The sequence below is a fragment of the Apostichopus japonicus genome, chromosome 8 (assembly GCF_037975245.1).
Source record: "Apostichopus japonicus isolate 1M-3 chromosome 8, ASM3797524v1, whole genome shotgun sequence".
In the NCBI taxonomy this organism is placed as follows: domain Eukaryota; kingdom Metazoa; phylum Echinodermata; class Holothuroidea; order Aspidochirotida; family Stichopodidae; genus Apostichopus; species Apostichopus japonicus.
In genome coordinates this window covers 6,048,003-6,065,283 of record NC_092568.1, presented here as the reverse complement: position 1 = coordinate 6,065,283, position 17,281 = coordinate 6,048,003, and the positions used below count along the sequence as shown (strand labels likewise).

The 17,281-nt window shown below is 36.5% G+C and overlaps 1 protein-coding gene across 1 annotated transcript in view; it reads right to left on the bottom strand.

Moving 5' to 3' along the window:
- The window catches only part of LOC139970518 (WSCD family member GA21586-like), a 50,872-nt gene that overhangs the window by 30,278 nt on the left and 3,313 nt on the right, over positions 1-17,281 (bottom strand). Inside the window, exons 2-3 of the mRNA XM_071976288.1 lie at positions 12,792-12,986; positions 5,968-6,174 (exon numbers count right to left, since the gene is read on the bottom strand). Of these exons, the coding sequence (XP_071832389.1) occupies positions 5,968-6,174; positions 12,792-12,986 (402 nt within the window). The remainder of the gene's footprint in view (positions 1-5,967; positions 6,175-12,791; positions 12,987-17,281) is intronic.

Genomic DNA, 17,281 nt, shown 5'->3' with positions numbered 1-17,281 from the left:
TAGTGTGTTCCCGAACACACTAAAAACAACTGCCGATTTCCCACCGGTGTTTTCGCGCAGCAAACACACCGAGCATAATGGTGTGGGGTTCAGGGCCCGCCTTAGAGCCCCGTTGGGGTCAAGGGGTGGAACCCCTTGTAGGGGTCCAGGGGCGAAGGCCCCCGGAAAAGTTAAGTATTTTTTCGTGTCTGGCGATAAAAAATTCGCAATTGAGGATTCAAAATACTGACTAACTTTACGAATTTAAATTGTCACGAAACTGATGAATGTTTTAAAATGACAAGTTAGAGTAGCTATATTATGTGATAAAATGAAAAGAGAATTAATCTGTCTTACAATCTTTATAAAGTTTAACTTACAGTCGATATTATGAAACAAACTACGAGCGGCAAAGCCCCGTTTCTAGACTGCCTAACAATCAGTTTACAACTGCAGTGTTTAACCGTACTTAAATATCACGGTAGGCTACAATGTGCTTCAAATTTTCTCAGGTACCTTGCAAAACAACCCCCCTGTCTAACACCTGTTTGTTAACATTTTGGCATGGTTCCAAAAAACTTTTCATGGAGTAAACTTTTTTGGCTCCACTCTAGAATTAATTAGGTCAGTCAGTAAAGGATCCGTAAAGTTATGCGAAATATTATCTTAGACGTTCAAGGAAAGACTAGGTAAATATCCCCGTTAAGGTAAGTAAAACACACCTCAAGCCAACCGACTCCTCCGCATGAACAAAACAATCTATTCCCCATGATACATGAGGCACAGTCTATACCATACAGACATACTGAAGCACGATATCAAGGCCCCAATAGCTACAGTATGGCCATCTTTATGAAAGTAAACCTTGTAATTCCATGTTTTAGGCCACCAGGCGTGATTAACGTAATGCTAAATATTGTTTCCATGTCCTTGTAGAAATCGTCAACTTCGCAAAATACAATTAGTTGTGTTTTTGTTGTTACGTGAGATCCGTAACCGACGAAGTGGTTAGGCTATTTACTATACACTTAACTATGGTAGGATATTATTATTTTCTTTTTTTGTGGAAATTCTCGAAAATACTTTCTTTCTCCCGCTTTACACCAGATGTGGTTCTGGTTTATTCATAAATGGGTGTACTAGAGCCTTGTTTACATGACACTTGTTGCATTTAGGACGATATGCCAGTTTCGCGTGAATTTTTCGAAAGTATTTTGCTCGATCTTTCGTAAAATTAGAAAGGTTTACCAACTTACTTTTCGTACACAATTGGTAATTTCTCTACTGATTTTCAGAGTTTTGTTCTCTATACAGTCAATGTTGTAAAGAACGGGTTTTTACGAAGTTCAAAAGTCAGTAAATGAAGTTGATAAAATATTTCTTTTCAACTTTCTTAACCATGGAATGCTAGAATAACATTTACACATAAAACGGAGAATTTTTTTTCTACATCTATTTCAAATTTCTTTCACAAGAAATTATCGTCATTTGTTCAATCCTCAAAAAATATCGTCTTGAAAAAAAATTATCGCGATAATAATAATTTTCGATATATCGCCCAACCCTACTAATTATTATGTAATTGTAACCTAAAGTGCAGGATGTATGTGTCGTGTCTTGATCCTGTTTGTAAGAAAACACTCAAACTCTTTGGTTGCGTGTTTCAGATTGAACTTTATTGATGTGACATATTGATTCCTACACACACAGTACATGAAGGTGTACCATGTCAATGTGGCTGTGCTAATTATTGTATAGTCTCCACAAGTTACAGTATCCTAATACACTACGGTATGGTCGATTCACTCTCTTACAAATGCTAACAATTATATTTCAATATCAATTCATCATTTAACCCAAACAGGCACTGAACCAATCCAAAGCAAATATTTCAATTAAACTTACTTCTTGAGTTAATTAAAAAGTCTGTCAATGGACATATAATGGACACTTACACACAGAGCACACAATTACTGTACACTCAGTGAGTTCCTCAGATATGGCAGCACTATTGATAATTGAACAGTACACAACTAGTCTAATAGCTCAGTCCATACATATCTCTTAATAATTCCTGCCATACACACACAGAACTATAGTATTTAACTCACTAAGTGATTATTTCCCTAATTATTTTGTCCAATTTTTGTCTAACAATCAGTAGAAAATAATATGCATATCATTATCACTGTTTAAAATAAATAAATATACATATTTGATAGCAGCGTTATACCTACTAATAATTGGACACCGACATCATGCTATTGAAATTACCTATAGAACAACATTTATTGACACTTACTTGAATACATTCAGAAAGCGCCTAATACTTAACAAGGAGACAGCGCTCTGAGTGAGTAACTCAACTGTATCGCAATCTCTCCCAGATTGCCTCAGCTGGCCATCAACCATCACTACTGAACATTCATGACAAATTAGTTTTGCTTCAATGTTTGACAGATTGGGTCGGTATGATGAATGGTATTGTCAGTGCAATGAGATTGGAACTGTGTACGTTTCTTCCTCTCCTACAAGAATATCCTTCTACCCTCTTATTCAAAGACTAATGATGCGGCCTCGACAGGCTATAGATATAAGAAGGAGTGGACTGTTGGTGTGTGAAATTGTAAGAGACCAACGGCATAAACTGCATGATGCATTATTCTATAGAGGCAGTTGTCATAGAACTCCCAAGTTTGTGGCTTCAATGGGAGAGTTTTGAAGAAGACTTTCTGAGAGAATAAACGTTGGATGCATCTATTATGTATGATGAAAGATCATGGCTTGTTTACAAACTATTTTAGGAGGAATTTAAAAACAGAAAAAGAGAAGAGATCAAACAGTATCATACAATACTGTTCATGCATGTCATCATCATCATCATAATCATAATAATATATAATAATAATCAGGCAGTTATTTTTACGATGATTAAGCGACCACGAATGTGAGAGAAGCCCGTAAGGGCTAATGGATTACAACTTTCAACGTCATGCGGAGTTAAATATTTCCAATTTCTGCGACTCGAGTACTGCATACACAGAGTCACAAAGCATGACATTTGCTCAATCACCAGATTATCCTCCCAAGCGTAACAACTAATATTAGCATTACCTTGTAACCATGATAGGAATCTGACTGTTTTGTGTAACAAAATTTATGCAGCAACTACTGTAAGTAACTAATGGTTTATGGAATTAGTAACAAATAATTTTATCGGTTACCGGATAGTTACATGATATGGATACAAAACTGCTAAAGTGCATTAGCAGTTTTTTTGGTACAGGTCAAACAAAAGTCAGTCTCACTTTTCTGTGTGTGATATATAAGTTGTATTTGTGGATAGTCACACACTATTCTAGTGTATACAAAGCATACCTAACCAGCAAGCACCTGTTTGACACCGGGTCTACTCCTTGATTGTACCAATGTAAAGTCTTGAATCTATTTTTAGCAACGGCTCATAACTAAACCTGCATCTCTGATTGTATGAATTCAAACTAGTGGGTTTGGGGAAGTGTATGCGATTAATTTTATATGTGGAATTTGTCGTGGACACTTTTCTCATTATCTGCAAATATCCTTAATTACTCGCCAATTAACGTTGTTGGCAGGGAAAAACTTGGCTAATATCTTAGTTTGCTGTTTTGTGATTGATATATGTAAAAAACTTGATGGACATGTCAAAAAAGTAGAAAACGGCGACCAAACGCAAAATGCTGTTTTTAAGTGCACACAATAGGAAATAGCTTCAAGGTCTGAATATAAAGAATGTAAGATTAAGAGATGTATTTTGTGGCTTCACTTGATTACAACAATAAAAAGGAGTTTAACCCCTGCTCGACCTCGCAAGAGGTCCTGGGGGGGGGGGGGATAATAGTATAGTTTTGTAGATTTTTTTTCTAGGGAAAGTTGTCTTTCAGTCAGGGAGTTGCTGAGAAGTGAAGTATTATGCAATGACATTGTGTAGAAGCCATAAATAAACAAGAGGTCAGAACTGAAGAGCCAATTAGGTAGGGATTACTAAAGGGGAGGAATTTCTAAGTAAATGGGACTTGGAAACGGAGTGGTTGCTACTTTGTAAGTGTATAAGTACAGAGTGTATAAGTACACCTGGAGTCGGGGGGGGGGGGGGGGGGCCTAGACCCACTTAAGAAAAGGATTTTCTATTGGGATGAGGCTTTAAGTAACAGTTTTGAATACAGAAAGGTTTTGGTTATTTGGGAAGTAAGTTAATGCTACATTGTATTTCAATAGGAGTTTATCGATCAATGGATCATTCTCTAGGTCGCTTTTATATAGTTTGGTGTTAAATTCTACGAGTAGGGTGAATAAAGATTTTGTGTTCCCTGCGCGGAGAACGTGAGAGGTAGCTATATATGAAGGGATTTTTAGGGCAAGTCGATTCACTTGATTTATTGGTATATGACTTGCTAATAAGGAATAGTAATCATCTCATTGGCCTTGTGTTCGTTCAATCGTTCAATCATCGAAACAATAAACAGTACACTGTATTCAAACCACTCCGTACCACTACCATTACCACAACACATTAACCCAGATTAGAATTTCTACCAACCCTTCAAATGGATGAGCGAACGATTTTGCTAGTCACTGTTTTACTGCTGATGTCGAATTCGATGCTAATTGAACACTTAATGTTAGATATAAAACCTAGAAAGACATTATAGGCTAGGCCAGACGTAATGATTTTGACATTTTACTAACTGCCGTAGCAATCAAACCCAAAATCATTAGTTTTGAAATAACATGAAATTACCGATTTTGGCCTACAGTAGCTCTTAAAAAATCTGTGAGTTCGGCACACAATGTTCAAATTAAAGTTTATTAGATTTAACTGGACTGTCATTTAGTTTTGTTTTCTTCTCACAACCTTTGAGGTGGCTTTTCAGCCATAGAGCGTCGTTTGGTAAAAACAAACATACGTATGTACTGCACGTTCAAAAGTACCCGCCCAATTGTAACTGGATGAGCGGATATTATATAACTTAATGGGAAATCTTTGGTCACCTTAGGTCAGCGACAATTCACATTACATTTTATTAAGAACACAAGAGGGATTGAAGAAACCCTGACGGGACGATTATTGTTTAGACTGCACGCGGACTTGAAGTACGAGTACGGGAGCGTTCACACTAAGGGAATTAATCGCCCTTGTGAACTTGAAGTGCTGGTGCATTCTTAAGTGTGAACAAGGCCATAAATATATTGAGGGATATCCATATTGTCTTAATAACATTAGAATAACAAAGTTTTAACCTTTAAATCATTCCTACAAAAGTAACTTTTACAATACTGTAATCCATTCCCATCATAGGTTAGTGTTGCAGTGTGACTTATCATTAATCTAGAATACATTCCAATGTGGCACATCACCAGTTTTCTGCCCACCAGTAAAAATTGAAGATAGTTTTGTGATTGATTTTGATTTTTGATTGATTTAAGCCAGTAGATTTTGTTTTATGTACTGGCAATTTTGAACAAGTGGCTAGGATATTTCAGATTGGTGGTTGTTAGATGTTGGTGGATAGAGGGCTGCCAAGTGGATGGAGCCTTGGTGGGAAGAGGGCCCAGGAGGTGAAGCCCCCAGAGGTTGTGGCATTTCAGATACTCAATTGTTCTCTCATAGGAATTTCATGCACAAAACTACATGTCAGAAAGAAGAATTAATTTCAAATTTCTTTTGTAGCAAATTAATGAGTACAAATATGTAAATTGTAATATCAGTGTCAATTAAAGAAGAACATATATATGCATTCCACTGACAGAACAAAATATTGCTATATTTCTGGCATTTGTTTCACCACTTAACTTGAAGAGAGGTTTTTTCCAAATTGTCCTTATGATAAAGAGACCTCTGAAGTAAACTGATGAATACTATATTCACTATATTTACTGTAAATATGTTTAGATTAACAAACAAACAAAAAGTTTTCATGTCACAATAAAATTGCAAACCTGCCTTACCTGGTCCTTTAAAATGAGAGTCAGAAACAACAGTGGTATGGCCATTCTGGCTGACGACTCGGTTTCGTTCCGCGAGGACAACTTCGAATGGATCTCTGACGATAACGATGGCATTTTGGAATACAATGTCTTTGTTTTGGAACGGATGATGTGTTTTAATAGCGATGGTGTTCCTGTGCAACGGGTTAGCCATTTCACCGAGAAACCCTGGTGAGAAAATATTACTCAATTCTGATATATGGATAAAGAAATGTTTTGAATGAATCAACTTAACGGTTCATTGCAGACGTACATTTCAATGGTTTATATAGTTATTTATGCTAACTAAAACATCAGCTAACTATCAGCCAGGGTTCGGTTTCTTCCGGAAGAAACCTATTTCTTCCGGGGACGTGGAAGAAACTGGAAGAAACCTGTTTCTTCCGGGTTTCTTCCAGTTTCTTCCGGAAGAAACTGGAAGAAACCGGAAGAAACTGGAAGAAACTGTGAAAATTGGCATATACGCAGCACAACCCACATACATGATAAAGAGCCAAAAAGTTGACCACCATCTGACTGAAATGCATACTATTGAAACCATCAAAATATGATATTTTTGTTTTGATTATAATTTTGGGTTGTTTTTCTACACCAAAAGATGTTTGCTTATAAATCACAATATTGAAGGACTACTTATCATCTCGCAATCCCCCCATCAACCAGAATTGTATAACTGACCTTAGTGTATGAATGAATAGAATAACCTGGATTGGCCCATGCACTGAGGATTTAATACAATGAACACCAAAAAAATAGCCGAACAATATCTGTTGGATTTAGGCAACAGTTTAATGTCTGCAACTCCCTAAATTACAACCTGTAGTTAACAGGAGTTAACCATAGTTGTTAACCATAGTTGTTCCTTGAATTGTCCAATGCTAGTAGCCTAGTACTATATTGTGTACAGTATATGCTGAAAGCAGGTCATGTGCTCCAAACCTAGATATAGACTACCTAGATGACACTATAGTGCTTCTTGTTCATTTATTACATAGTCAGAAATCATTGCAGGTTGCTATGACACTTTATCAACAGTTTTGCCTCAAAAAATGAGTTTCTTCCATTTTTTCCGGAAGAAAAAACCTTCCGAGAGGAAAAAAACATGTTTTTTCCACCCCGGAAGAAACCTGCGAACCCTGCTACTGTATCAGCACAACTTTAAATTCTTGAGCAAGACAAGTATGATTTGGTCCCTAGTGCACTCTTTCTGTGGTGTGAATTATAGTGAATTTTAAGAAATTTGGTAGTATTAGGTAACCTCAATTTAATGGTTTTCTGTCCCCCCCCTCCTCCCCCCCCCCTTAATTTGGGCAAGAATCTTATGCAACTGTCCCATATTGGATGCTTTTAATCACTATTTGTAACTCTCTATAATAAATGGCGTGACAAGAAAATATCTCTGTACCTGAGGTAACTCAGTGGAATTGTAAATAAAGACAGATTGAGAATGAATGAGAGAGTACTGGTAAGAGGAATGAGAACGCTACTCATCCAGAGACGGATATTAAAGACAAATCTGATATCAATTTATGAAACTGAGCAAACAGCTAGGAATACTTCCATTCAAAATGTCACATGACAATTTTTACCCATTTTTAAAAAAATATTTCCTCCATTAATAAAAGTAAACCCGAAGCAACCCTGTCCCTGGAGACCATAATCTTCCTCAACGCTCATCAGAAATAATTTTAAGCTCTTTAGCTTTTAGAGAATATATGCTATGCATTACCTGTAGAGTTCTTTGTAAACCAACCTTGAAGTTTCACTATCATATCATCAGCAGCTGTTATATGTTAATTGAGGGCAAAAAGAGTTGTATTTTACATACATACTTTTGACTTTTCTGTCGCTAATTCTTTATGATGGTCTGTGTGCTTCACCATATATATACTGTAGGCAAGTCACAATGAATATATTGATTGGAAATTCGCCTATAGCTGATATTTTATAGGTATAAGCTCTTAAGGACTTAAAAGCACTCAGCCTATACTATTAGGACAGTAACTTTAAAGGCATTGAAGACTCGCCCCAAACCGCGTGCCACACTCTGAAAAAGTTAATTTTCCGTTGCTTGCAAATGACGTTTTCTTCTTGTTGCTTCAAAATGCAGACAATAAAGAAACGTGATACCTTGTTATCTTTTATCTAGACATGAGATGTCCATCGCAGCTATGTACACTGTGTTGTGGGTATTGAACGTACAGTAGGTGAATGAATTGACTGTACACTAGTGTCTAATTACCGAAGGTAGCAAGCTGTATGTGTATTTTCTGGGATTGATGGTGGTGGCTAACACTTCAGTTACACCTCATTCGAAACTAGGTCAGATTGCGGGCATGAGACGTTTCTTTGTGCGGGAGTCTTCACACCCTTTAATACAAAGACCTAGACTGGGAGATTATACAACTTAACAATTCTGAAAAATATCACAGCTGCAGTAGAGTCACAACGCAGCATTATAAACTCTGTCAAACTTACAGTGGTTGCAGCATCAAAATATTTACACAGAAATAATTCATCACCACTTACAGTAGGTGATAATTTGCATGACTATGATTACATTTGATTTTCATACAACATGAATGTAACTTACTGAACATGATGAGATTTCCTATCAGAATTCTGTTATAAAAAGGGAAAAATCCACTCCCCACCCCCTCCCTTTACCCCCACCCTCTCCCCTTCTTTTCAACAAATTGCTTCAAATATATTATTACAAGGTCTAATAGGTGAAACTGGTTACAGGTATTTGCTTAACGAATAATTTGTCATAATTTCTTAATTTTCAGAAATTGTAGGTGTTAATACTTTTCAGAATATTATCAATGGAATATGTGAAACTTTCAAATTATTGTTGTTTACTGACATATACAGTAATCCTCCACTTCATAACATCAGCCAATCTTTAAAATTACCATGATCATTTGAAATTTAAAATTGAAGTATAATTTTTTTCCCTCATCTACTGACATTTCAGGCTTTTATCTCTATATTGTTCACATTTTACAAGTATGGAACCAAACTGAGCAATGTAATTCATTGGCTGTGTACTTAATTAGCGATGGAAAATCTTTAATTGCATATTAGAGACAAGAATGATAGGAATGTGGAAAATGTTAAATTAAATTGACCTAAAAATTCAGACTATTAGACAATAGGAAGCTAGGACACGTTTAACCACGAACATCATGTTTTCAACATTTGAAGTGGCAATATCTATGGCAAAGGTTATTCCTGTGTATATAACAGAAGTCCACAGTGGTGATTCTGTAAAATTACCAAATTCTGGCATTTCAAACATACAAACCTCACCTTTGTAAAGACACTGTGGATTATCAATTTGTATATCCCTTGGCCTCGGCTATTAACAGACACAACACAAGATTTATATTTATCAATCTCTTTTGACGTTGCCAAGTTGTATAACTGCACAGGGCATTAAAGACCCCCCACTGTGGCCTTGTTCACATTAAAGAACGCAAGGGCGATTATTGACGTTAAGTCTGTGAGGAGGATAAGCAATAAAGAACATTACACGTTCACATTTAAGAACGAGTGAGTTTCATATCAAGTCCGCTTGCGAGATGAATATACTGCACAGACGTGAAAAGGTCAAATCAGCTGTTTTCATTTCCCTGTGGTTTGCCGTTGCCACATGAGCTGTACTAATTTGGTACTGTACTACTCTGTAAACCACTGTGCCGGAACATAATTCAATCACTGCACATAAAAATTATACTGTATTCAAATTTCAAACCAACCTGTACCACTTTATACCATGACACCTTAACCCAGATTCAAATTTCTTACAAACCCTTCAAATCGATGGGCGAACAATCTTGCTAGTCACTGTTTTAGTGCTGATGTCGTATTTGAGGCTAATCCAACATCGATGGCAATTAATGTTAGGTCTAAAGACCTAGCAAGGTCTATGCGTAAGCTAATGTAACTTCACTATAGGCTACGCCATACATAATTCCAAATCATCAGTTTCGAAATAAACATAAAATTACCGCTTCAAAAACCTGTGAATTTGGCCAGCGAACATTGAATTATAGATTATTAGACTTAAGTGGAATGTCATTCAGTTTGTTTAGTCTCACAACCTTAAATGTGACTTTTCTGCAGTGTTGATCAAATCAGTGCAAAGAAAAATGAAATGGGTTCACGTATAGCATCATTAGGTACAGTAGTGTATCTAAAAGAGAAAGGCAACGGTCTGATATTGAACAAACACAACATAGGTATGCCTCACTGTTATGTACACTGTGCCATATGCCTACTGTACATTAAACAATAACCGCCAAATTACAACTAGATTGAGCAGATATTATCACTTAACCGGAAATCTTAACCGGTCACCATAAGTCGGGGACCATTCACATTACATTTATTATGAACAAAAGAGTGATTGAACAAACCCCAAAAGGAGGATTATTCTTAAGAACGCACGCCGACTTGAAGTACGAGTACGCAAGCATTCACACTACCTGTAAGGGAATTAATCGCCCTTGAGGACTTGAAGTACGGGTGCCTTCTTAAGTGTGAACAAGGCCTATGCTACCCAGACACTAAAACCATTTGGGAATAAGTCCAGATCATGATAATATAAACTAGCATGGTTGCTCTCTGCTGATGAGAAATGAGAATGTTATTTTCTACACTGATTCTGTATTAGTCACAGCATATCATATAAATAGCATAGTGCTGAGAGGACAGACAGTCTACTCAAATTTATTTGACAGGCCTGCATATTTTGAGCTGATACAGTTAGTCTGTGATAGTAAACTCTACTTACTCTGATCAGATAGCGATCCATCTGATATATCAAGTTTAGCACTCCATATGTTAGTTACAGTATTAAACTGCCACTAAAACCATTGCACTACTTCTCAGTACAGTTGCATGTAATTTACCACTTAATCTAAAATCACAAAATTCTCTGTCCCCTACAATTTATGTTCAGTCCACATTATTTTTCATTGGCAAACCTTAAACACTAACATAAAGTCATCATTCTTTCATAAATGGTGTAATTTGGACAGATTAAAGTATCAGGGGAAGGTTCCCAAATAAGTACATTATTACCTTTGCTAATTAACACTATATGATATCACATTGTGAATTTTGAATAGGGGTAGGGAGGCTATGGCTGGAGAAGTAGTGGAGATGCCTAATACATTTACATTCTAATCCTTAAATTGTTAGAAACTTTAGGATACATTATTCAAACAGAATCAAACTTAATCTAACCATTATTGTTAGCTGCCTTTAGTTTTATTCTCGTAGTTGTTCACTAATAGTTTGTTTATTGTATGGTTGTGTTTGTATTCACTACTGTTTTATGTTTACTGTCGACGGGAAATAATTTCCGTTTTCTGTTTTCTGAAATGGACAATAAAGTTTCTATCTATCTATCTACTGTACATACTGTACAGTACATGATAGAGATCGACACATGGCAGACAACTTACTTAGAAAGTAATTATTTTCACAGTTTCACATTTTCACAATTTTAATGACATCACAGATATAACATCACTGAGCCACTTCTGCTTAAAGTTTATGATGTTTTCATATATTTATTGCATTGCTAATTTTCTTGATAGTGATGGGTTTTGCCAGAGGGTTAACAGAATTTTTCAGACTCAAGCACTCTTTTGGAAATTTGAGAGACAGTAAGTGTGTGCTTTTTACAGGGGCTATTTTGTGGTTCACATAGCAATTTGGGGGCTTTCAATAACGCATTTTGTACTGAATTTACTAAAATTACCCCGTCTTATTACAACGTTTCTTTGCTGAGCAGTCACATAGTAAAGGAGGTAAGTAATTTATTGCAGACAAATGAGAATCTATCAAAGGTTGTCAATAAGACCATTTTGACAAAATCTTGTAAACAAGTTGTTTCCCTGCTTCCAATAGCTTTTGTTTCTGTAAAGCCCCAGGCTCCAAACCAATTAGAATTCACTTTATATTAACATATATCTACAATAACAAGAGTGAAGAGACTGTTATTGATATTCGGTCAGTAGATCTGCAGGACAATTAACAAACCTGAAAAACAACTCAACTAATAATGAAACCACTCAGTACCAAAGAATTGAAGGATCGAGCGATACATATTCATCTACAAATTAAAAGCACAAACAATAATAAGACTTGCAATCTCAATGCACTTTTCTAAACTCAAAAGAATTGAAGATTTGACTGATACATACTCAGATACAAATTAGAAGCATGCACACATCGTGACAAGACTTGTAATTACATTGCACATTTATGAAGTCAAGTAAAAGGCTTTGCTTGTGTTGTTTATGTTTACTCTGTAGCTTTTAGGTATTGCAGGAGTAGTTAATATCTGCTTGAACAGAAATCAATCAGTTTAAATAACGATTCTCTTTTATTGGCTACTTTTGGTACTTCCAAGGATAAATGGTCTGCCACTCAGCTCTCTAGTGTATTTTGAAAAATGCTGGGTTTTTACCAGTGTTTATTCTAAGATATTTAAGTTTAACATATATGTCCTTCTATTACAATTGTTTGCATTATCAGCACTGTAAACATGCACCAGGAAAATATGACAGATTCACAATATAGGTTTCACCTCCCAGTGGTACTATGATGACATAATTACCCATAATTTACAAAATGGCTGCCTCTTGACAAAACATTGGACACTATGATGATATCTCCAAAAATGGAGAGAGACTTTTCTGAGCTCTTTGGATTTTGGAGTTGTTCATCTCTGTATATAACCGTCTGTGCATATCATTGTGTAAACTTACCACCTCTGTAAAGCTTTGGATCATGGTAGTAGCTCCCAGTGGACACCCCTGTGGCTCTCTCAATCAAGTAGCGAACCCACGTGTTTCCTGAGCCGTGTGCACTGACTACTGCTGTGAATTCTGGGTAATAATGAATGGGTTTAACCTTCGCGCTGGCACAATCGGCATAGTCCACAGAAATCTTTGGTGGATTCTCTGAAAAATATGATGTGTCAGGAAAACAGTATTGATAGAGTACTACTTCATCTTTTCCTTGGTTATTTTTCAAACATCTTAATCATACAGAGTAAACAAGATACTTAAGCAGAAAAAAGCCCTTATGATTCAAATGCCTTCACTGGACAGAGATTTCTGCGAAAAGGAACACAAAATCAGCTGATAATGAAAAGCCAACCAATGGGAAGTTATCCAGGAAACCTAAGGGATTAGAAAAGGGGAAAATTCAAACATATGTATCACAAGGAAGTAAAAAGAGAAACATTGGTTCAACTAATATCTCTGTAGCTGAGTTGTAAAAATTTGAAATTTATTCATTTTATTTATCATGCCTCGATGAGGCATGATACAGACAATCAATTATCATATCGAATTATTACACCTATATAGTATACGTGTGCATCGGACAAATCGACAAGTATGCATTGAAAAATGGGCAGATGCACGTTTCGGAGCCTTGGTAAATATTGGGGGGGCTTATCATGCATTTGCCCCCTCAACTTTTCATTGGGGGCTTAGCCCCCCGAGCCCCCCCCCCCCGGTTCCGCCGCCACTGTTGGTTATATATGTCTCTCGTTTTGTCTCTAGAGGACACTTTGATGCTGAAGAATTACTGTACAATTAGGATATATGGAGGGTTTTACTACAGCGGAATGGTTATTGAAACACACCTCCATCTTATTTAAACTAGTCTGTCATAGTAAATAACTAGCACACAAAAACCTAACACTAAGCATACCATGGATTGGCTTTGAGGATAAGAAATGTGTAAACAAGTCTTTATCAGAATGCCACAAGCAACTAATCAAACAGATTGATGGTGCCTTATGCTGTATATCAAAACCTGATCAGTCCATGAACAAGGAGCAGAGCCAAAAAATATTGATCAAAGTCCCTCCCAGAGATAAACTATACAGTATCGTAATGTGTAAAAATCCCACTGGTATATAACAAAAGTACAGTATGTATCAATTTTACACGTAACATTTCAGACTTCACAGCACTACAATAGATAGGGAACATCAAAGACCGGGAGACGAAGACTTGTAGTGGGAAAAGACTTTAAAGTTCTGCTATATTATAGACTTATAATAACATCTAAAGGTTTAATGGTCAATTAGAAAATGGCAGACATGCAAACAAACGTTTTGACATGGTAATAGAACTAGCTGGGAGAGAAACTAGGCAAACGAGTGGAAGTGGATATACTGTATATGCAGGGGGTAGTTGTAGGATTTGATGGAGGATGGAGGTGGTATGGCCCTCAGGTCATTGAAGCCGACTTCCATCAAAGGAAGACTGCATGGGGAGAGGGATGGGGGATGGTCCTCCCAAAGAAAAGATTAAAATCATGTGAAATGGTGCATTCCAAGACACATGTAGGCTATTCATTAGGTCTGTAATTAGGTTTAATTACACACAAGGTTGTGCTAATAAACATAATTAATTGAAAAGTGCCTTATACCCATCCCATCCCCACCCTTGCCCCTGGGTCCATGCCTAATATTGACTTGGTTTGCAGTAGTGCTTGAGCATAATGTATGGTGCACAGTGTCTGACGCATAGTGAATGGCGTACAGTGTATGGTGCATGGTACAGTGTATGATGTGTTTTGGTTTAGATATAAAATGCAGAAACCAAAGCGAATGATTTGCATTAATCTGTCTTCTGTCAAGCAATAGTGATTAATAGTGATTAGTGATTAAGGACCGATTTGTTAAATTCTTAGCCATCGCATCTAATATATATCAGTGATGATTATTACTGTACATGATACTATATATCATTCTTAAGATGATAACATCAGATTATATGATCATTAACCAGATATTACTGTTCTGATGTTATGGAAAAACATGTTTACACCAGATCAGGTCACCCAATCACTCATTAACTATCGAAACACTCTTCACCTTGGAAATATTAAATCTTGAGATTTGCAAAGGGATTTTTGAAAATTTTGAGCAGTTTGGACAATTGACAGTTTGTTCGATTTACATATGATGAGTACCCTCCACAGATTGACTTCTGCTGGTCTTTGGTTTAACATTAAAAGTTAGCACATATGTTTTGGTACATGATGAGCAAACCATGTACTGAGATTAAAATATAAATAGTAAGCTCTGTTAACAGAGTCCAGTTTATGATATTTGTGAACAATTTTCGAAATTTATGATCATTAAAATCTGGTCAGGAATTGCTTGATCCATGGCTACAAAGATAACTCAAATCCTATGTACATCCATCTAAAGCTCCTTCCCTACCCTGACCCCACCCCCTTCCCCCACCCCCACCACATACCCCTTTCCCCATCCCCACCCTGCCCCCACCCCCTGCCGCCACCCTCTTCACAGCTGAGTAGTCATCTGTTGTGTATTGACTATACAGCAGAGAGAGTTGAGAGATTGTCGGAGAGATAAAAGGAAGGCGAGGTAGAAGGGTATAGAGAGAGTTGATAGAGGAGGAGGGAGCTGTGGAGATAGGAGGGAAAATTTATTGAGAGAGACATGGGAGGGTCCAGAAAGAAGCAGAGTTACATCAGCTAAATTCTTTTATAAAAGGATCTTTAAATTCCATCACGTTTGTCTAGTTTCAAAATTTGTACACTGAAGGATCGAACCACTGTTGGACAGGAAGTTCCATAATATTTTTTAATATCACAAACTTTATGTTAATCCATCAACAAAGGAAATGCTATTTATAGATGCCATATTCATATTTTATCTTACTACTACCACTACTCTAGGCATTCTTTTACAGGGAAACCGACACCTTTATCCTTTTACAGCTCAAATATTTGCTCAAACCATTTAAAGAGAGAGCAACATCTTAACAATATCATTTTCATTAAAACATATTCGTAAATCTGCACAAGTACCGTACAACAATTGAGTGAGACTGAGAGATCATCCAAGCTGACTTTCTGGAAGCAGAGAGGAATCCATTTAACACATACTTTACTTAATTAAGCGAATCAACCAGTTCATCTATTGTCTTTTGGGAAACTTGAAATTAATTATGGAGTCTCCCAGGAGCAAGCAATACTGTATGAGTTTGATTTAACTTTATGTTAATTTAATCAGTTTCTTCTAGAGATGATCAACTTACATCATTGCCATATATGTATAAACTAGAGAACGGTGTTAGTGTTTGTTTTAGTCTTCTTGTGTCACTTTCCTAACATATTATCCGTGATCCTCGTACAGTGATAAGTTCATACTTCCACATGTAACTGATACGGTTCAAAGTCACCTGCACTTTCTTTATATTTCACCGGTCTAATGGAGTTCAATCGTTAATTGCTTACACTGTTTTTCAGTCTTACCGGCTACATGTGTATTTGGATCTCAACTCCATAATTCAAACTTACACAAGCTTGTACTTGCAATGCCATTCAAAGTGACCCCACAATGGAAAAACGTCCTCCATCTAGCAAAATTTCTAGAGAAATTGTATTCACAGCTATCTCTTAAGATGGGTTGTGATCATCCAATAAATTAAGGTACAAACAAGGCTTTAATAGCCAGGGCCTCATGCATCCAGTAGTTCCAGCAGATGGCCAGACCACTGGCTTAAACTACAGTAAAATACCAACCCACACATCTACATGAAGTACCGTTTACCCAGGCATACGTGTACGCCCCTGAGCCTACTGTTTACAACCGTAAATATAGTATGTACAACAAATGCTGGTATGCTTTGAGAATATAGTAATACAGAATATAATTAACATGCAACGAGTACAGTTTTAATCAAACAATTTCAATCAAGTAGTTACAGTGTTAACTGCTGCATAATGTGGTACCTAAGTACAGAAAATTTCATGTCACAGTCAAATTTAATGCTTTATATTTTCATTTGCAGACCCTAACAGTTTTTACTTCCTTTCATAGTTTGAGTGAGATTTTGATGGAAACGATACTATAACTTCTATCACACTTTGAAAGACCATGCAAAGCAACCACTGGCAAAGAACAATAAACAGCTCTTTTCCTAAGTTTTCAGAACATCTAATTAACCAAAAAAGCACTGAAAATACAGATTCTGTGTCTATACAGTGTTGAAAGAATCACAGAAAAATACAGACTTTCCAAATCCTCAACTACCACGAGTACATCCAGATGATACCACATACCAATTAAACCTCAATATACTCTGTACTGTTAGCTGCGGTTGAGTAATTACTGTGAGCTTCTTTGCCGAAGATTCTGTCAATTACTTGAAACTATTTGTCTGGTTTTCTTTATTTTTGCCTGATTGAGACTGATTTGTGG